This window comes from Aphelocoma coerulescens, chromosome 5, assembly GCF_041296385.1.
Source record: "Aphelocoma coerulescens isolate FSJ_1873_10779 chromosome 5, UR_Acoe_1.0, whole genome shotgun sequence".
In the NCBI taxonomy this organism is placed as follows: Eukaryota; Metazoa; Chordata; class Aves; order Passeriformes; family Corvidae; genus Aphelocoma; species Aphelocoma coerulescens.
The window spans coordinates 42,147,422-42,167,068 of record NC_091019.1 but is presented as its reverse complement, the minus strand read 5'-3'; the positions used below and the strand labels follow the sequence as shown (position 1 = coordinate 42,167,068).

At 39.5% G+C, this 19,647-nt stretch overlaps 2 protein-coding genes across 4 annotated transcripts in view; one reads left to right on the top strand and one right to left on the bottom strand.

Moving 5' to 3' along the window:
• PRORP (protein only RNase P catalytic subunit) overlaps window positions 1–5,631 on the bottom strand; it is a 41,400-nt gene extending 35,769 nt beyond the window's left edge. The window contains exons 1-3 of one of the 3 annotated variants that reach the window (XM_069017810.1): window positions 5,550–5,631; window positions 3,615–5,016; window positions 2,479–2,526 (exon numbers count right to left, since the gene is read on the bottom strand). In XM_069017810.1, coding sequence (XP_068873911.1) covers window positions 2,479–2,526; window positions 3,615–4,612 — 1,046 coding nt within the window. In that variant the 5' untranslated portion in view covers window positions 4,613–5,016; window positions 5,550–5,631. Of the gene's footprint in view, window positions 1–2,478; window positions 2,527–3,614; window positions 5,017–5,327; window positions 5,477–5,549 lie in introns of those variants that run through there. The other 2 variants (XM_069017809.1, XM_069017808.1) reach the window with 2 other exon arrangements.
• On the top strand, window positions 5,622–19,465 carry PPP2R3C (protein phosphatase 2 regulatory subunit B''gamma). The gene is made up of 13 exons (XM_069017811.1): window positions 5,622–5,831; window positions 6,535–6,662; window positions 7,786–7,890; window positions 8,493–8,605; window positions 9,408–9,505; window positions 11,922–11,992; window positions 12,727–12,859; window positions 13,964–14,019; window positions 14,092–14,167; window positions 14,764–14,900; window positions 16,487–16,624; window positions 18,253–18,312; window positions 19,025–19,465. The coding sequence occupies exons 1-13, from the start codon at window positions 5,684–5,686 to the stop codon at window positions 19,211–19,213; spliced, it is 1,452 nt and encodes a 483-aa protein (XP_068873912.1). The 5' UTR covers window positions 5,622–5,683; the 3' UTR covers window positions 19,214–19,465.
• The last annotated feature ends 182 nt before the right edge of the window (window positions 19,466–19,647 follow it).

Genomic DNA, 19,647 nt, shown 5'->3' with positions numbered 1-19,647 from the left:
ACAGACTGAGAGCAGAATGGGACTAAGACAGAAATACTCTTTTCTCGGAAAGCTCTCAGGAATATTAAGTCACACTGGCATATCTGTACGATGCCCCATAACACCAGGGACTTTCTAATATTTGGCTGACTGCACCCAAACAGAAAGCAGCTTTACACTGCTGTCTCCTGACAACTAATCACTACTTGTTTATTGCTAAAATACTTCCATTCCTGCTCTGCAGCACAGGCTGAGTCTCACACGGATCTAGAAATGCAGACTGCTGCAGATGAAAAAGCTCTGCAGGTACAGTCAACCAATGCCACCAATTGGCATTCATTTCCCAGAGCCACAAACATGTCCATGAGGCACAGCTGTGTCAGGGACTGTGTGACTGCAAGCAACACTGGCACAGTTTCCTGATCACTTACATCATCCACTTCTCAGTATTCTTTTTTCCCTGTTGCACGGCCAGCAGCTATGGTAGCAACTGTAGTCTGCAAATCCCAAATCATACATTTTTTTATCTCTGACACATGCAAGAACTCTCCACTGATTAGTCCATGCATGTTTTTTAATACTAGAATATCAAAGAGATTGAAAATCCACCATAAAAGAAAAGATCACAGTATAGAACAATAGGGAATGTGAAGAAACAGCCCTCAAACTCTTTAGTTTCCTTCAGAAGAGTGCTGGCATGTCGCAAGAGATCCTGAACAATTTTCCAGAACAGCGTGAGTGAGGTTACACTACAGAGAACACTCAGATCCATAACAGCCAAGAGGCACAACCATGTATCTCACCAACCTAGTGCTGCAAAACCTCACCAGCACTGGGAAAAGGCCACAGATGAAAAGTTTTATAACTCTCAAAAGAAAAATGGTCAAATTTCAAGGTTTGTTTGTAGGGGGTTCAAGTTTCTGGCTATCACTGTTTAAGAAACTAGGAGCTCAGTGCTGGAGGAAGAAGAAAATATCCTGCATATGAGCATCTTAGATATAACTGCCAGTATTTATACAAAATCAGAATAACCTATGAATAAGCCTACTAACTTGCCAAAGTCAGTTTAGGAAAAAATAGTTTTTAACCATGGATTTTTTAACTCAAGACTCATGTTTTAAGACATCAGTTATGCTGACTGCAGAGAAGAGTCTAGTAACAATCACTGCATGAGTTTCAGAGATACATTAAGGGCTTTGTCCCTTATGATTAGGACCAAAAAGAAAAACCAAGCCCACATAAAAACACCAACAAAACCAATGAACTCTTTTTTGTTTTATCTGTCAGCATCCATTTTATTTAAACAAAACAAAGCTCTTTTATTATTTTTATTTTCTTGAAACCATTTTAATTTTACTCAAATACTTATCCAAGTAGGCTACCTCAAACTTGTTTAGCTCAAAGTAAAGTGTTCTTACAGTTCTAACAGCATAACTACTATGTAACTACTTGTCATCACTTTGTTCACAGTTTCTTAATCCATGATAAAAGGTGAGGTGATCTAAGTCAGTTTTAGCTCTCAAAGTCTTTAACTGTTTACAGACAGTAAGATAGAAAACAGACTCAGCTCTTAGTCAAGACAATTGACTTTAGAATTTTGAAGCTCTTAAAGGCTGGAAAAGGTTGTCTAAAATATTATTTATTATTATAACAGAGGACAGTACCACACACATTCATACATAATAATAATAATCTATTTTATAGAAAACAAGTCTTAGAAGAGTGAGTTATGCTGTTGTTTCAAGGGCTTCAAAAGCTGCAGGCTCTATATGAGCTTTTACTTCAAAGTATGCAACATAAAAGTATTTTTATAAACCACCTAAAAACCCCATAATCCATTGGAGACATTCTCCTAATTAATACATTTATAGCTGCCAAATTACTACAAAAACATAGAACAAGGTTTCAAATAGAATAACATTTACAATAGCAGTTTACAGACATTAAGAAAACTGCACTGTAATAGAAACACACATCCAAGCTATGCCTGTGAAAACCTAAGAACCATTTTGTCTTCACTGATAATCAGATAGGAAGGGAGAAACCTTCCATCTGTACAAATTAACTGCAGTGTGCAAACAGTATCAGTTTTCAAGAAGATAACACTTTACACGCCAAAGCTTCTCCGCTATATATCATGTTAAACAACAGCATTATAAAGCCAACAAAAAATAAAGTCTTTAAATCCTAAACAGTACACAAATAAGCCACACGGTAAAACTTTTCTACTTAAAAACTCTTATATTTTGCTGTGTTTTTCCATCCTGGTTCTGCTTAGCATAACTCTTTTCCAAAGGTGCATGTTGGGTCTTGTTTAATGTACAAGAAAGAACTGGAAACTGAAGTTTGTGAAATGGTATGTCACAACAAAGGCTCATACCCTCAAGGACTAAAATATTGTTGTATATAAGGAAAGCTATTTTTTTTATTTTTGAAAGAAGAGTTCAAGATAGAATAATCAAGACAACACCTCACTTATAAATAAAATGTTGCATTTACCTGTCTTTAATGTTGGTCAGGCGTCCTCTCCAGTTCCCTCCTGGTATACTAATATGTACAGACGGAAAGATAAATAAAAACATTAGATTCTTATTTAACAATATCTGAATTACCTGTCAGAATAATTATATTTTGGTCAATATTTAGAAATAAAAACCCAATCAATCATCTATCCTGCATAGGAATTATACAAAGATCCATATTAATTTAGTAACACCTGGAAATATTAGATAAAGAACCAGCATTTAACAGCATGCAAAGAACTAACACCATCAACCTCCACAGTTTATGTTGTCCCCAAATTTTAAGAACCATACTAACAATCAGGGTGCACTAACAACTTTTAAGTTACTGCCCTACACATTCATAAACCATTCCAAAAATGGTAGTGCATTCCCACTGTCACATTTTCCATCCAGGAAGACTAACCTGTAAAATGGCTCTGTAACCCACATAAATCAAAGCCAACAGTTTAAAAAAAAAAGAAATCACCGATGGGCTCACATAGGAGCTCATGACAAAATGGAATGGGCTCAGGTGAACCCCATTGTGCATGCACAGTGTAACAAGCTGTAACTTGCAGAGTCTGACAAACACTTCTCATGACAACAAACCGTGCGACCTGCTAAATACTGTGCTGAAACAAAGAGCCTCCTATAAAGATTGTATAGAATACTAGGAGGTGAACAAAGTCAATACATTTAATCTTCACTATACCTAGTGGAATTTGCTGCCTCTTTCATTTAAAGAAACTATCTAACTTTCAACTAGCTTACTACTTCTACACTTCAATAAATTACAGGCAAAGACCTCATACACCTGTCAATATTCCTCATGTACCACCCCAGAAAGACATGAAGTCAGCTGTTTTGAATTGCTGTGACTCACCATGATTTCCTAATTTTTGTACCAAGGAGTAATATTTAACAGGTAAAAGAAAAGATGAAATCAGTACAAATTTTAAACTTTCACAATAATTTGGGAGAAAAAATAAAATGCAATTTTTCATGAGAACAAGTCTCTTGTGGAGAAGCAAAAATCAAAATGAGACCTTGAGGGGTCTCAGAGTTGATCTGTGGGAAAATCTGAATCCCTCCTCCTCATGAACTGCACCTTGCTATTGAAACATTATTTACCTTTCAAACCATAGCTTTATACTCCGCATAAATGTTTTGTGAGGATATATCTGGTTCTCTCTCAAATACAAGAGGATACCAAAGAGCTCTTTTTGTAACTCAGCATCTTTCATACCCCTGCTGAAGTCAAAAAATGATTGCAGGACGTCCAAGGTTGGGACCACATCTTTAGCCAACATTTCATCATACAGTTCAAAGGCGAGTTTCATTTCTTGGTGACGGCTGGCTGCTTTGATACAAGATTCATAGCATGTCCGTGAGGGAATCATAATCTTTTTTACTTCTTCCAAAAGAGTCAAGGCCATTCTCCATTGATCTGAGTTGCTCAGCCCCCTGATTAGAAGGTTGTAAGCCCCACTTTCTAAAATCTTAAATCTGACTTTCATTATATCATACACATCACGGATTTCTGAAACCTGTCCCTGCTGGACACACAGTGTCAGATATTTGACCAACACATTATATGCAATGTCACCATTACGCTTTGCCAGGTGGGTCAGCAAGGACTTGGCCACATCAATGGGGCTGTTGCACCTGATCATACTGTTCAGCATCACCTCTTCAAATATTTCAGGTGACTGGAAATCTTCCCTTAGTTTGTTCCATTCCTCAGCCTGCAAAGGTTTTTCTGGAGGTTGTACATTGCTAAACTTATGCCTTGACTGAACACGACTCATTGACCACTTCTTTGCAGCTCCAAGAGAGGAAGAAAAGCAAAATTTCCCTTCAGGTATTTTAGTCTCCTCATCCCATCCTTTTCCTTCTTTACAATCAATTTCAGACCTTTTCTTGGTAGGTAAGACATCAGTTTCTTTGGGGTCCACTGGTAATGCAGTGCTGGAAGATGTCATAAAACTGAAATAGTTAATTTTTTCCCTACTGGGGACGCTGAAAGAGGCAGCAAACAGTTGTCGGCATCTTGAAACAGGCCAGACCATGTAACATTTCCACAGCAAAGCCTGAAAACCCTGCTGACTAGCTTGAGAAAAGAGTGCCATCACAAGACGAAATTATCTCACTACTAGCTCACTGTATCTGATGAAGTTATAAAATGAAAAATACAGCCTGTATGGGCATGTTTATTAATAAAAGCCCAAGGGCTGTCAAGCTGTATAAGCTTCTGTTTCAAAATGCTTGTTCTTTGAGTCCTTTTTGTCTCTTATGGACACAAAAAACAGTAAAATCTTTTTTCACAAAAATTAATCTCTTAGACTGTAAGGACAATCATCCAAAATGAGAGTATCTTTCTTTCTAGAGAAGATCTTTTGCATATTATGATTCCTGTTTATTGGTTACAGCAATGATGAGTACTGTCTATGCTGTACGCAGAAAGGCAACGCTGATACAGCTACGCAAAAGCACCGGGTTTTTCTTCCTGCCTTTGTCCAAGTCGGGAGATTTCCTAAAAAATCAAAACAACACCACGACATCATGACGTGCTCCGTGGTTTCCTGTGATATTTACATCTGCATGCTAGCAAACACGAAATTCAAGGTTACTCGATGATTTCAGGTGAGGAATCCCAATCCTGATCCGTCCCAGGACGGGATTCCTACATTGCTTCCCTCACATTTTTCACCTGGTGACAAACTTCTCTATAACTTGTTTCCCCAATCCCAAATCCTTGGTAACGCCGCTGCAGAGGCGGAGCAACACTGCGGGCGGTAATCATACTAAAATCCCAGGTACAATTTAGGTTATCCAGGTAAATACCGGGAGATCCGCAGGCGGGTCCGCCTCACCGGGTGACCCCGCATGGCCCCACATTCCTCACCCGGTGCCCCGCGGGCCCGGTCCAGCCGTGCCGCAGAACTCCCAGCCTTTGGGAAAGCCGCTGCCACTCCCGCCTCTCACCCTCATCCTCTCACCCTCATCCTCTCGCCCTCATCCTCTCGCCCTCACCCCCTCTCCCTCACGCCCCCGGAAGAATCCCACCTGACCCCGCGCGCCGCACAGCAGGGCGGGCCATCTTCCCATTGGCCCGGAAGCGCGCGGAGCCAATCGCGCCTCACCGGGCGGGGCGACGTGTGTTCCGCGCGCCCCGTTAGGGGGCACGGGGCTGCTCCGCCATGTTGGGTGCGGGCAGGAAGCGCCGAAGGGCGGAGGCGCCTCGCGCAGGGCAGCGCGCGTGCGCGGGGAGGCGGCCGGCGGCGGACGCGTGCGGGGCGATGGACTGGGAGCGGAGGCTGCGGGCCCGCCTGGCCGCGCGCCGCGCGCGTGAGTGCCCCGGGACCGGCAGCGGGCGGGGGAAGCTCCCCGGGGTGCCCGCAGCCACCGGCGGGGCGGAGGCAGGGCCGGCGGGGCGAGCGTCGGCCTCTCCGGTGCTGCCGCAGTTCGCCGTGTCCGGGCTGCCGCAGGGGCCGGGCGGGTCCCGCAGTCGCCCTCCTCAGAAACAAAAAACTGCCATCTCTGAGGGGTCAGTGAGAGGCAGCGGCGAGGAGCTGTGAGGGCTGCGCTGCCCAGCGCCTGCCCCTGCCTTGGCTGGGAGCGGTGTGTTCGCGGTGAGCGCACCCAGAGCTGGCGCAGGTGCGCAGCGGCGTCCCCGGCCCGGCACGGGGAGGCGATCTGAAGCTGCGGCTCGCCCCTCGCAGCGTCTCAAACAGTGCTACCACTGAAGCAGGAGCGCTGCTGCTCTGTCAGGCATCCCCATGTAGCTGGTACCGCTGCATACCTTGCAGTGAATCGGGTGTGAACAGTCATTCAGTGAAAGAGCTGCTGTGTATAAACTCAAAATACTTATGTGATGTATTCTTACGTAATTTATATGATTGGTCTGTGCTCCACTCATTTCCACCTAATATTTGTGTTACTAAACCGCACAACCGGATAAGCCTCAGTATTAACTGTATTTTTCAAGCCTCTCGTTATGTTAGAACTCTGTTTGGAGTACAACGTGAACATTCTTTTCTGTGTCAATCAGCCAAAAAGAGTGAGCAAGAGCTGAAGGATGAAGAAATGGAATTGTTCACAAAATATTACATGGAATGGAAAGGAGGGAAAAAAAGTGACAGTATATCATATGCAAACATACCACGATTTTACTACAGGGTAAGCGAAGTATCCAGATAAACTTTTAACAAGAGGCTATTCTGTGTTGTAAAGAAAGTTGTGGTCACTCACAAGGGCCCTGCACCTTCAGAAGCTAAAGTAGATTGAAATCTGACTGACATGGATTGATTAGTCTAATTTTTTGTTTTGTACAATTGTGAATTTCATTAGTTTTAAATAATTACTGAGAATCTTACCAAAGGCAGTGAAATGGGTTGGTAATCAGGCTGATTGGTAGATAGGAAGTTCTCTTTCTCTTTCAGAGGCACTTAATGTTCTAACTAAATTTTGACGTCCCAGTGTTACACATATCTATCTTCAGGTTCCTATTTAGACATGATGGGATGCTGCCTCATGAAAATGGTGGGTCATTGGTTTTGCAGACTAAAGATAAATCTGTTGCTTGCATCATCCAGCAGAAATGCTTGGTCTAGCAACCTAATTGTGAGATGAATCAGATTGGGATGGGAGCACATGTCGACATCTTGATATTGCTGGCACTCATCAACTTGACCACTCAGCTTTTGTCAAACCTCTCATGGTCATGTATTCCTTAGGATGTCATGTTTCTGCCAATTAAGTTCTGGAGTACCTGTGTTTCAGTCGATTGATACATGTGCAACTCTCCAAATTCTGGTGGTGCTGTACAGTTTGGCACATAAATATTGGCAGAATTTTTACACTAGGTGTTCTTTCATCTTATTTGTTGGCCAAAACACGTCTGGTAGACATTCACACTTTTGAGAATCAGGCCTACCACAAAATAGAATGTGCTGCTCTCTCCCAAGTAGAACACAGCAGTAAATGTCTTTATGTGTGAGCCCTCATATCTAGCATGGGAAAGTGCTTACTGGATGGGTACCTCAGGTATGAGGTATGTAGAGTGTCTTTCATGTTAAAGATGTCCTGCTTTAATTAAATACTTCATTATTGAAATGGTTTGAGACAGTATGCAAGTGATATCCCTTGTAGCAGCAGCAAGTCTGGTAGACTGGCTGTCTTCTGTCACGTAAACAACTTCAGTCAGAGTGTATGACTCGAGGCTACCTAAGACTACTTGCTGCATGTGTAGTTTTTGAATGCTACCACTGTGCAGAAAATTAAAATGCCACAATGTTTCCAGCTGCCAGCTGAAGATGAAGTCTTGCTTCAGAAATTAAGAGAAGAATCTAGAGCTGTCTTTCTGCAAAGAAAAAGTAGGGAACTGTTGGATAACGAAGAGCTGCAGGTAGAAAATTATTTTCTGTATATCTTGTAATGGCTTCTGAATGGATTTAGATTATCTCCTGTCAGAGTTTGATTATCTCCTGTGTGCCCACAGAATCTTGTGTTAAGATGCTTTGTATTTGGGCACACAGTACTAGGTAAAGCTGAAGTGCTGCATAGCTTTGGGCTGGTAATGCCAGTGTGAAGCTTCCTCGTTATGATGTATGTGAGGACTAAATTGATGGCTTCTGGTTTTCCAGCATGTTGCAGTGATTCCCCTGGTGGGCCCAGATGATGAAATAGGTTCTGTTTATGTATCACTGAGAGACACTCCAAAGATGGTTGATTTTATTGCACTGCAAAGACAGAAGTGACCCTAGACTTTTTAGTGTGACCCTAGAAATCCTAGTGAGGGAGGGAGAGTGTGCATGTGTTTAACAGCATTTAAGGCAGTGGAAGTAGTGCATACTCACTTTTCTGGCTGAACTGACTGTGTGTACTGATTAACTGAGAGAGCCTTGCATCAAGCCCACATTTTTGCTGAGTTTCTTAAAACACTGTATCTTAAGTACATTGGCTTCTCTTTAGAGATACCTTCTTAACCAAATATAAATACCTTTTAAGAATCTATGGTTTCTACTGGACAAACATCAGACATCACCAATGATTGGGGAAGAAGCAATGATCAATTATGAGAACTTCTTGAAAGTTGGTGAAAAAGCTGGACCAAAATGCAAGTAAGGCTTTCTTCTCTTGTATGTGCTCATTTTGACTAAACCTAAGTGCTGCTGTAACTTTCGAGTTCTAAAATAGATGGGAACAGTTTAATGGTGAGAAGAAATCATATCCATGTAGTTACTGATGAACTGGTTGCTTGACATCCTTGCAAAGGTGTACTCTGCATCTCTTGAGGTGACTTTTAACAGAGGTGCATGAAAGAATGGTAGTGCATCCTTTTGAAGAAGAACTTTTTATCAGCATTAGCATTTTTATGATGTTAGTGGTCAGCAAATAGCACATTATGTATTTGAACTGGAAGTCATGTCTCTAGTGATATTGCCCAACCTTCCCTAATATCTTCTGATGCAGAATTTTCTACCAGATGTTCCGTGCACAGCATGCAGTGAATGGTCCTTCTTTGTGCTCCTGTTGGAAATGGCTGTTGTGCACATGGCTTTGTGATTGAGTTTTGGGCAGAAGCAGATTATTTGTCAGTACTGACAGTTTCTTTTATGAGCATATTGTTGTAGAAGATTAGAAGCTACCAAACTATTGTACTAAAGAGAAATTAAATTGAATAAAAGCTCTCAAAAGTTCTACATCAATGAAGAGTCTCATGAGCAGAAAAGGTAGCTCCTTTTTATTGAGTTTACTGTTGTTACTTGGTAGGATCCCACTTGATGAGTGTAATGTAGTATATTAACATATTGTGTGTTAAAACATTATTTTACAGGATCTGTAAATTTCAGATACTGAACTGGATCTGTCAGTGCAGTGTAATCAGATGCATAGAAGTAGCTTTGTTTTTATGTTTTACAGACAATTCTTTACAGCGAAGATCTTTGCTAAATTACTCCATAATGATCCTTATGGGAGAATATCTATCATGCAGTTTTTCAATTATGTCATGCGAAAAGGTTAGTGGATGCTTCTTCTGCTCAGAGAGAAGTTGTTTCATTTTAAGGCTATTTTCAGCCTTATTAGTTACTTGATGTTCCCTTCAGCAGCAGTGAGATCTGCGCTTAACTGCAAATGCTGTTTTTCTTGAAGCTTGGGATTTTTTTCTGGTTACTAAAAGGTGGGAGTCCACCATACCTCTAAAATCCACCTCTCCCTGGCCACAGTTATTCTTGATCTGTTTGTTATGTATATTGTCATTCTGATTTCCTTTATTCAGGCAATGTCGTGAAGTGCAAAACAATAAAGTTCCATGGCAGGTGTGATCTTAACCACTATGATCAGGCAGATAGCTTTGTTTGCTGTTTGTCCTCTTACATAGTGGTGTTGTCTATGTTTTCTAACTGATTGTCAAATATGTGAGTATGTTTCTGTGCTTGTCACTGTAGCCTTACCATATTTTCAGCTATTTTTTATTATAAATAGCCATTTGGGCCGAAAAATGCTTTTTTTTTTTTAATCTGTATTATATGTTGTTTAAAACACTAGGCTGGCTAGCAGAAAGGAAGATTGTGTTATTATCTTTTGCCCTGACTACTGCATTCTTAGATCTGCTAGAGCCTTCAAGAGAGGAGAATGGCACTGTTCCCTGAGCAGCTCAGACTGCTTAACTTAAAATCTTGTGGTGCAAGGGATGAGAAATGTGTTGAGCAGGAAATGTGATATGCAGGTGTGTACAATATGCAAGAAATTAGTCCCATTTCCAACAACGAGCTCAAAAGCTGCAGGATAGGAGACTTGTGTCTGTTAAAATTATATGCATTTCAAAAAGGCCCAACCAGATGGACACAAACAGAGGTTTTTTCAGTGCTTTGTTTCACCCAGAAGTTTTAAGTCTTGTGTATTTAGGATGATGCCTTTTTTCTAAGCAAACAAATATAATAATAATAATAATAATAATAATAATAATAATAATAATAATAATAATAATAATAATAATTTAAAAAGCTGCCACCACCAAATCATTTCATGTGTGATGCATTTACCTTTAAACTTAAGCCAACAAAGAAACAGCCTCACTGTAAAACCTCTGCCATCTGAATGACACTTAGCCCACCATGAGAAACACTTACCTTGAAGAGTGAATGTTTTGAAGGACAGCTTATATTGCATAAGAGGAACTTTTGAACTGTTTCTTCATAAAATGGGAGTTAAATTTAATGTTGAGTTTGTGAATAATAGTTTTTATGCCTAATCTATACTCCATCACTGTTACAGTGCTTTAATAATGGCCTCAAGCACATTGTCCTGTAGATTGTCCAATTAATGTGCTTTCTCATTACAGAATAGACGTTTGTGCAATTCTAATTCTCGTAGCTCAGAAGTGAGGGCAGGATCTTTGGCTGTAGCTGCAGTGTCTGGTGCTATACAAGGCATTGTAGCAATCTATATGAACATGACACTGTACAGCTGTTTAATGCAGTGAAAGTGCACTGCTACGCATTTCTAAGTCAGTGAGAGAGAACAAATCCATATGATTCTGTATAGCCAACTGTGTGTGCTTGCAGCCTGGAAAGCCTGGGCTGCATCAAAAGAAGCGTGGACAGCAGGTCAAGGGAGATGATTCTTGCCCTCTGCTCTGAGACTTGTGAGACCCCACCTGGAGTCAGCACAGGAAAGATGTGAGCCTCTCCTATGACCACAGGCTGAGAGAGGTGGGGTTGTCCAGCCTGGAGAAGAGAAGGCTGTGGGGGAGCCCTCACTGTGCACTTTCAGTGCTTAAAGGGAGCCTATAAATGGAGGGAGAGCAACTTTTACACAGGCATATAGTGATAGGACAAGGGGAAACAGTTTTATATTAAAGAGGAAGCATTTTAGAGGAGATGCTAGCAAGAAATACTTTACTCAGAGGGTGGTGAGGCCCTGGAACAGGTTGTCCAGAGAGGTTGTGGTTGCACCATCCCTGGAAGTGTTCCAAGGCCAGGTTGGACAGGGCTTTGAGCACTCTGATCTAGTGGGTGGCATCCCTGCCTATGGTGAGGGAAGGTTGGAACTAGGTGATCTTTAAGGTTGCTTCTAATCCTAGCCATTCTATGATTCTGTGATATGCCAAATAAAATGTGGTGTCTGCTCAGCCATTTTTCACATCTAGTTATTATAAGGCAGTCTTGGCAATGGTGCATATTTATATTACAAATAGTGTTTATTTATAAAGTGTATATTTATAGTATATTGCCAATGACTCTTACAAATTTAGAGACTGAAACAGTGTTTCTAAGCAGTACATGACATGGCTTTGCTTAAAGCTCAGAAAAATGGGAAGAGGCACTTAAAATCCAGCTGTGCCTTGCGGCCTCTAGAATAACTTCAAATTTTGGCAAGAACTCAAAAGCCCCATAGGCTTCTTGCATTGTAATTCTGTTTTCTGTTTCACAGTATGGCTTCATCAGACAAGAATAGGTCTCAGTTTATATGATGTGGCAGGACAAGGCTACCTCAGAGAATCAGTAAGTAAATTCTTGATTAACTTAATGTCTCTCTTTAATCAAATGACAGAGCATCAGAAAGATTCCAGGTTTTTCCTAGTCTTGTCTTGTAAAAGCTTGTATCATAACAGATTTGGGGTGGGCACGTTTGTTTGGATAAATTGCAATTCATGTGTTCAGGAGATTTGGTGGTGAGAGTGGTGCTAGCCTTTCAAATATATGGGTAATTTTCTGAAAAGGGGATTGTATCTACAAAGATTTCATGTCATTAGCACTTTACTAGATTTATTAGGATATGGTAAAAATAACAAATTATTCTTCAGTGAATTATTCTCCTGCTCTAACAGGAGGTAATATTATAAAATAAATAAAAATGTCCTAGTTACCGCTCAACTTAAAGAAAAAAGTTTTATTAAAGAGTATTCAGCAGTGGGATAACCCAGTCAGGAGTTATGCATTGATATTTGAAAAAGGTACAGTTGACTGCATTTATATTTACATATAAATATCATGTACTTTGTTAAATTCTGCTTTATTATAGATTGTTTCAGCCCTAGAATTGCAGGTGCATGTATATGATCTGAGATTTCTTGCACAGAGACAGAAGCTTTTTTACCTGCTTTCTTGCTCTTTCTGCATTGTTTCAGGACTGTTTATTTTTAATAAAATACACTTGAAAGCCAGGGAGGAATATAGCAAAGATGCAACAATAGTGGTGTTTAATGCTTGTTTTCTTTTCTTTCTTAAATCTGCAGGATTTAGAAAACTATATTTTGGAACTCATCCCTACTTTGCCACAACTGGATGGATTAGAAAAATCTTTTTACTCCTTCTATGTCTGCACAGCAGTTAGAAAGTTCTTCTTCTTTCTGGATCCTCTCAGAACAGGTAGGTCTCTTAAAATGTTTCCACTGAAGCTACTTGTGTTTTCAAAGTAATATGTAGTTGTCCTTGTAGACTTTTGTTCAGCATTGAAGATTCATCTCCACTGAAGACCATAATTCTTTATTGTGGATCTAATAATCTACTTTTGCAGCTAATGAATTTCTGTGAGATATCCATCAGTTGAGGTATTATAGATTTATCTCATAGAAACTGAGAAATAAGATACTGTTTCATCATAATGAGCCATTAGCAGTAGCTAATTTTATAAGTATTTAGGGTGAATAGAAAACACTGCAACCAACAACACAACTGCTTGTCAGGACAGCTGCAGAGCTGTGGAGATGGTCAGGAATGGTTGCAGTGATGTGCTTTTCCTGTGATTAAATCTGTGTGCACTATGTAGACCCACTAGAAAAGGTCTGCAGTTAGCTATGATAATCCTTGTTACAGGTGTAGCTCCCTTGTATGCTCTCGATTTAAATCCCAAACTGCATGTATTTTCAAGGTCCAGCTGTGCCCCTTGTAAAGGTCAGAATTGTGTGGGCAGCAGCCTCTGACAGAGGTAATTACAAGCGTGTGGAGAGGGTGTGTGGGAGTTACAACGCCATTATTTTGCACAGCGGTGAGCACAGTGTCTGTGCACCAGTCAGAGCTGCACCAGCAGAAGTGCATTCTGCTACCTTAGCTTTGTGTCACATCTGTAGTTTCGAAGATGTAAGAATATCATGTCACTTAGGAGACTGTTATTTCATCAAATGTTTTAAGCATGCTTTCTTTGCATTTTTTATTTTACATTTTGAGTTGATGTTGAACACTCACATTTATTTTAATCTAGTTTTCTGGCTTTTAAGGCTTCAGGATAACTCCTGCCTATACCAGGCTAGTTTTGTCCAGTCATTTTAAAAGGTATTTTATTTTATCTCTGAAGTTAGAGTCTTATCCTTGATGTTAGAAATGGTTTTTGTTTAGCTTTGGTTTTTTAAAAAGGCATTTTTTTCTGCTCCGAATACTTCTTTCTTAAGTAGAACCACCTAAATGAGAATAGTCAAATGGCGTAGTCAAATGGCTGAACAACTGTTAAAATGTATTTTCCTTTTCTTGTTACAGGGAAGATAAAGATACAGGATATTTTAGCTTGCAGCTTCCTGGATGATTTACTGGAGGTAAAGGTCTCTAACATATACTGTTGTATTTTAATTTACTCTTTCTGAATTCTAACTTTATGTTTCACTTAGTTAAGGGATGAAGAACTTTCTAAAGAAAGTCAGGAAACAAATTGGTTTTCTGCTCCTTCTGCATTAAGAGTTTATGGTAGGTTCCTTTCTATGTCAACACTTCTTTCTTGTATGACTTAGTCCCATTATTACTGTATTTTTCCTCTGCTTTTGTCATGTTAAACCCTCCTGCTAACTCGTCTTTTCAAATCCTGTATCCACCCTTTCAGTATATCTTCCTGACTTTCTTCATAGTTTCGGTTCTCTGCTGTTGCTCTTTATCATGGTTTTATAATCGGTCACCTTGTTGCACAAGGTACGAGATTCCTCTGTAACCTTCTCTTCTGGCTCTGTTCATGCCTTTGAATCGTCTTTAGCTCTTTTTTCATGCTTACAGCATATTTGTATAAAATAATATGCTCTCAGCCTTCTGCTCCTCTCTCTGTATCCACAGCTATTAACTTAGATCAGAACTACTAACACCTCATTATGGGAATCCCACTTCCTCTCCCTGCATGTTCTGCACTTATTTCTAATGCTTTATAAATATTATTGTGGATCTAGCATATTCTCACTTAGCTGCATTAATTTTATTATGGATTTGACAAAATTTCAGTGTTTATTTTTCTCGGTTGAAACAGTTCTTTTCTGATAGAGGTATATTATGGCTGGATTTTTTTATCTACTCCCTAGGTCAGTACTTAAACCTTGATAAAGATCACAATGGCATGCTCAGCAAAGAAGAACTGTCCCGATATGGAACAGGGACTCTGACCAACATATTTTTGGATCGTGTCTTTCAAGAATGCTTAACTTATGATGGTGAAATGGTAATCACCTATTTTCGCTTTGTCCACAGCATAAAAGCTTTGGCTTACTGAGTTGAGAAATGTCTAATAATCAGTATTTTTAAAAGAAAGAGTAGCTTGAGGTAACTTTTGTTTATCACTGTGCACACAAATGACCATGCACCATATTAGAAAGTTAATTTTCTTAAGAGCAAGGTGATTGCAGTGTGGCTTAAAAATAAATTGCTTGTTTAAAAAAGCAGAGGTGATACAGAATCCAGACAGGCTAGGATAAGGCCACTTGTAGATCCAATTACAAAAGTGCATGTTGAAAAAATGCAGAGATGCAGCAGTACTTTTTAGTTAAATGTAATGCTTTAAAGAGAGCTAAAGACAAGTGGCACACTTGAGATCAGTGCAAGTTAGCTAAGCTGTCTACTTCTTCATGAAGACAATTGTGTTTTTCATTGTAAGCTTTCCATAGCTGTGAAAAATGAGAAGTCTACCTAATTTAAAAGGAGTTAAAGTAACACCTTATAGCTATATTTTTGAAGGTTTACTTAATGTTCAGCCACTATTCTTGTCTGCATTCAGATGACTGGAGTGTACGGTGTCAAGTTACAAATTCACTATACAGCCCTTTTGCCAATGAGGTCATGAGAGATTCTCTTAGTTGTCCTTTCCTGGACTTGCAGCAGTAGGTTCATCTCTCTTGTGTGGGGGAGACCAGAGCAGGACCCAGTGCCTGGATGTAGTGTAAGCTGTGCTGACTAGAAGAGGATCACTCACCTTCCTCGACTTGCCAGCAAAGCGTTTCCTAATGCAGCTGAGGGTGCTTTCAGCAGCCTTTGCTGCAAGGGCCTGTTTGTTACAAAGCTGCTTTCTGACTGGTCAGCCCCCCCAACTCTACAGGTACATGGGGTTATTCCTCCCCAGATGCAGGGTTTTGCATTCCCTCTGTTCAGCTTGATGAGGCTTCTGTTAGCCCATTTTTCCAGGCTGTCAAGCTCCCTCTGAATGATAGCACAACTCTCAGATGTTGCAGGTAAACAGGGTTATTAAACACACAGGGCTGTAGGATTTCTGTCCTTGTCACAACTGTATCTTGATTGGGAAACCAAGAATCAGTACTAGTGAAAAAGAAAAGTTTGATACTTGCTTGTAATCATGACCAATGTTTCTAGCACATAATTTGCCAAACCACTGACTCTGGTCTAAGGATTATGTACTTAATTAGCTATTTGGTAACAGCAGGCTCGCTGCCACTAGACATTCAATTTGTGGTAATGAAAACATTTTATGTGTTTTTTCTTCACTAGTTGGGTATGTTCAGCAGTTTAAAGATATATTAAACATTGTTTAAAAGCATATATATGGCACGTTTAATTTGGATTTATGCTTGGAATGCTATTTTGCCTCTAAAATGGCAGGATTTCCCATTATCAGCAGTCATTAAAAAGTAACTTTCCTGTGCACATTAGTGGTAGCAGCCATTTTCTATTTCATGTTGTCTTTTTCAGAAAATAGACTGATCCCCTACAATGAAATAGCTTCCAGTTAGAGAGTTCCTGCTTGCAAAATCAATTTAGAAAGAAGACTGTAATAAACATGATTGTATCTACTTCTAGGACTATAAAACCTACCTGGACTTTGTGCTTGCATTAGAAAACAGAAAGGAGCCTGCAGCTCTGCAATATATTTTCAAACTGCTTGATATAGAGAACAAAGGACACCTGAATGTCTTTTCGCTTAATTATTTCTTTAGGGTAAGTCTCTTTATACAAGTAGGCCATTTTCTGTGTTTCTAGTGTTACAGCCTATGTGCTTCTGCATGCAGATCTGCAGGAAATCACTTTAAATTACCAATAGCCACAGGCAGGCTAGTAATGACTTCTAAGAAGATTTTAAATATTTTTTTTAAAAAGACAAAAATTGGAAAGATTTCAAAAGGTATTTTCAGTAGTTTATCTGCAGTTGAAATTAACTGTTTTGATTTTGGTTAGCAAAAATATTTTCTATTGATTTGGGGTTTTTTTAAAGGTGAATTGTCCTAAAATTGCGTGATGATTACCTATTAAAATTTTTTATGATGGTTCTAACTGATTATTGCCCATGGTTTTAATTTCAACTGTAATCCTAAAACTCAGTAAAAGAAAAGAAAATGAAATGTATTGATAGGCCTGTACAGCTGTGGGATTTTTCATTCAGTGCTTTGCTTGCAAAAAGCTTCTTGCATTTTTCATTTTCGCATTTTTACCTGTTGCTTCCAAAACAGATTTAAACCAAGCTTAATTTTTTTTAGTTGCTGTTAAAATTAAGATTGTAAAATCTTCCTCCAAACTGTGGTTTGTGTGTGATGGGGTTTTTATTGTTTTGGGTTTTTTTCCTTCTGATTAGTGGTGATTTTGTTTTGGAGAGGGGGCAGGTGTTTTGTTGTTTTGTTTTTCTAATAGATACCTGAGATATCTTGGGAAGGGAAGTGCTATGCAGTAAAATCGTATTTTTTGCTGTGGATGGTTTCAGCTGAGTTATGAGCTTGATACTTTATTCATGTACAAGATCCTCCCAGTGATATCTATTCAGACACGGGCAAGCACTCCAGATTTCTTTGTATGGATCTTTGTATTATAACTGTAAAAATAGGGAATGTCATTGTACTCAGCTGTATGCTTAAAGGATGAAGAACAATGTATGTAGTTCATTAGTCATTATAGCATTCAGGCCTGCTCAAGGCATAATCTTATATCCACCTTATTTCTACATTGTAGCAAGTCTCCTTTTGGACATGGAATGTTCTAAGTTTTCCTTGAAATCAGAATAGTTCCTCTTGACTCTGTGAATGACTGCTTTTCTGCTAGCATTAAGTGTGAATAGGTCTGCACTTAGAGAAGCTGTGCTGGCAGAGCTGTGCTGACAAGGCTGTGCAGCTTATGCTAGCAAAAGAGTTTTGTTCACAGTTGTTACTTGCAGATGCAGGTTTGGTGATGCAGGTGTTTAAAAGAATTGATTTGTCTTTCTGCTGATTGGTCATTTTCCTTCTCTCTTTCCCTAGCCTGTATTTCATACTGTGTCAGAAAATGTAACCTTATAGTTCAAGTGTATGAATATCTTAAGTTTTGAGTGCTGAAGGATAATATGCAAATTTCTCAAACACTGGTCATAATGAAAGTGAGATTCATGTCATACTAATTAAGAACTGTGAACCTAGAGATGTATATCACTGATAATGCCGTAGCTCACCCCTGCCTCACCTGTAGAAGAAAAGCGATTGCAAGCTGTACCATGAATGCTTTGTTAGAGGGCAATACAGCTTAAGATGCAGAAGCATTAAAAAACTTCCATACAGTGCCAGTATAATACTGCACTAGCCATTGCTAACTTCTCTTTTTTTTAGGCTATTCAGGAACAAATGAAAATTCATGGACAAGAACCAGTTTCTTTTCAGGATGTCAAGGTTAGCTTTACCAAATGGAGTACTATGTATAATCTTTGAATAAGCATTTAATGATTTAATTATGTTATGTCATAATTTGTAAGTTGCTGTATACTTACCTGCAGAGTAGTAGAAATAAGCAGACTTGTCCTACTTATAGGTTTGAAAATGCCTTTCTGGTCAGCAGTTGCTCTGCAAAATAACTGATATGTTCTAGTAGTTTCCTTAATAGTAGACAAATTACCTGTTAAATACATGCTGCTGTTTCTTACACTTGAAGGTACTTGCTAAGTCCATTTTACAGTTCTGAGGATCATTCCTTGGAGGACAGGGGACAGACTGGTGACTTAAAAAAACAGCCTATAAAACTGATTACTGCCTACTTTATATTTAGCAGTTTTAGTACTTAAAAAAAAAAAAGTACAGGAGTTTCTACAAAACTTAGCTCATACAAGTGAACTGAGTTTCATTTTACCACTTTGAGGCTGAAGCCTCCCCACAAAATCAAATTCTTAGTTGAGATGTGGGAGCTGAGGACACTGCTCCGAACTGTAGCAAATCAGTCGGTGTGCTTTGTATTTTCAGTGCTTTGGGACTTAACAGCTGCTTTTTGTAAATTGGTGTGGGTGGCACTAGTTAGCCAAAGATCATTCTGTATATGGTATGAAATAGCCATTATTCTGCTCATTAATGTGTGTGGGTTTTTCTCCCAATTTTGACTTGTCTTTCATAGGATGAAATCTTTGATATGGTGAAGCCTAAGGACCCTTACAAAATCTCCCTTCAAGACTTGATCAATAGCAGTCAAGGAGACACTGTTACCAGCATTCTAATTGATCTGAATGGGTTCTGGACATACGAGAACAGAGAGGTCCTTGTGGCAAGCGATAATGACAACACTGCTGATGTTGATGATACGTGACTTCAAATGGGAGCAGACTGTACCCACAGAGAGATCTCAGTCTGATGGGCCAACTGTTGGAAGCTGGAAACATTCATTATCTGAATCAATTCCTCTTCCATTTTACTTCTCCCCCTTCCTCCTTTGCCCCCACATAAGATATGAAATATGGTACATACATGAATCACAGAACTAATTTCTGAAACCAAAAAAGCAAGTGTTGTTTAAGAAGCAAAAATTGCCTGTTTTTTAAATAAATATTTTTGGACTTTTTTTCATGTGTACCAAGCCCTATTCTTATTTAAATACCTTATTCTAAGTGTCAATTTTCCTGAAAGTAAGAATGTGGTTCTTGGTATCTTCAGCACTGGCCTATATCATACACTCAGCCATCCCAAGCCTCCCACTCCATTCTGTATGGCTTCCTCTAATGACAGCACCATTGAACATTGTGT

Bases quoted from the DNA above. Each gene is read 5' to 3' on its own strand.
- PPP2R3C (XM_069017811.1), top strand. From the start codon at position 5,684: ATGTTGGGTGCGGGCAGGAAGCGCCGAAGGGCGGAGGCGCCTCGCGCA. The intron at 8,606-9,407 runs GTAAGGCTTTCT...TATGTTTTACAG, and splicing joins AAAGCTGGACCAAAATGCAA to ACAATTCTTTACAGCGAAGA. The intron at 11,993-12,726 runs GTAAGTAAATTC...TTAAATCTGCAG, and splicing joins AAGGCTACCTCAGAGAATCA to GATTTAGAAAACTATATTTT.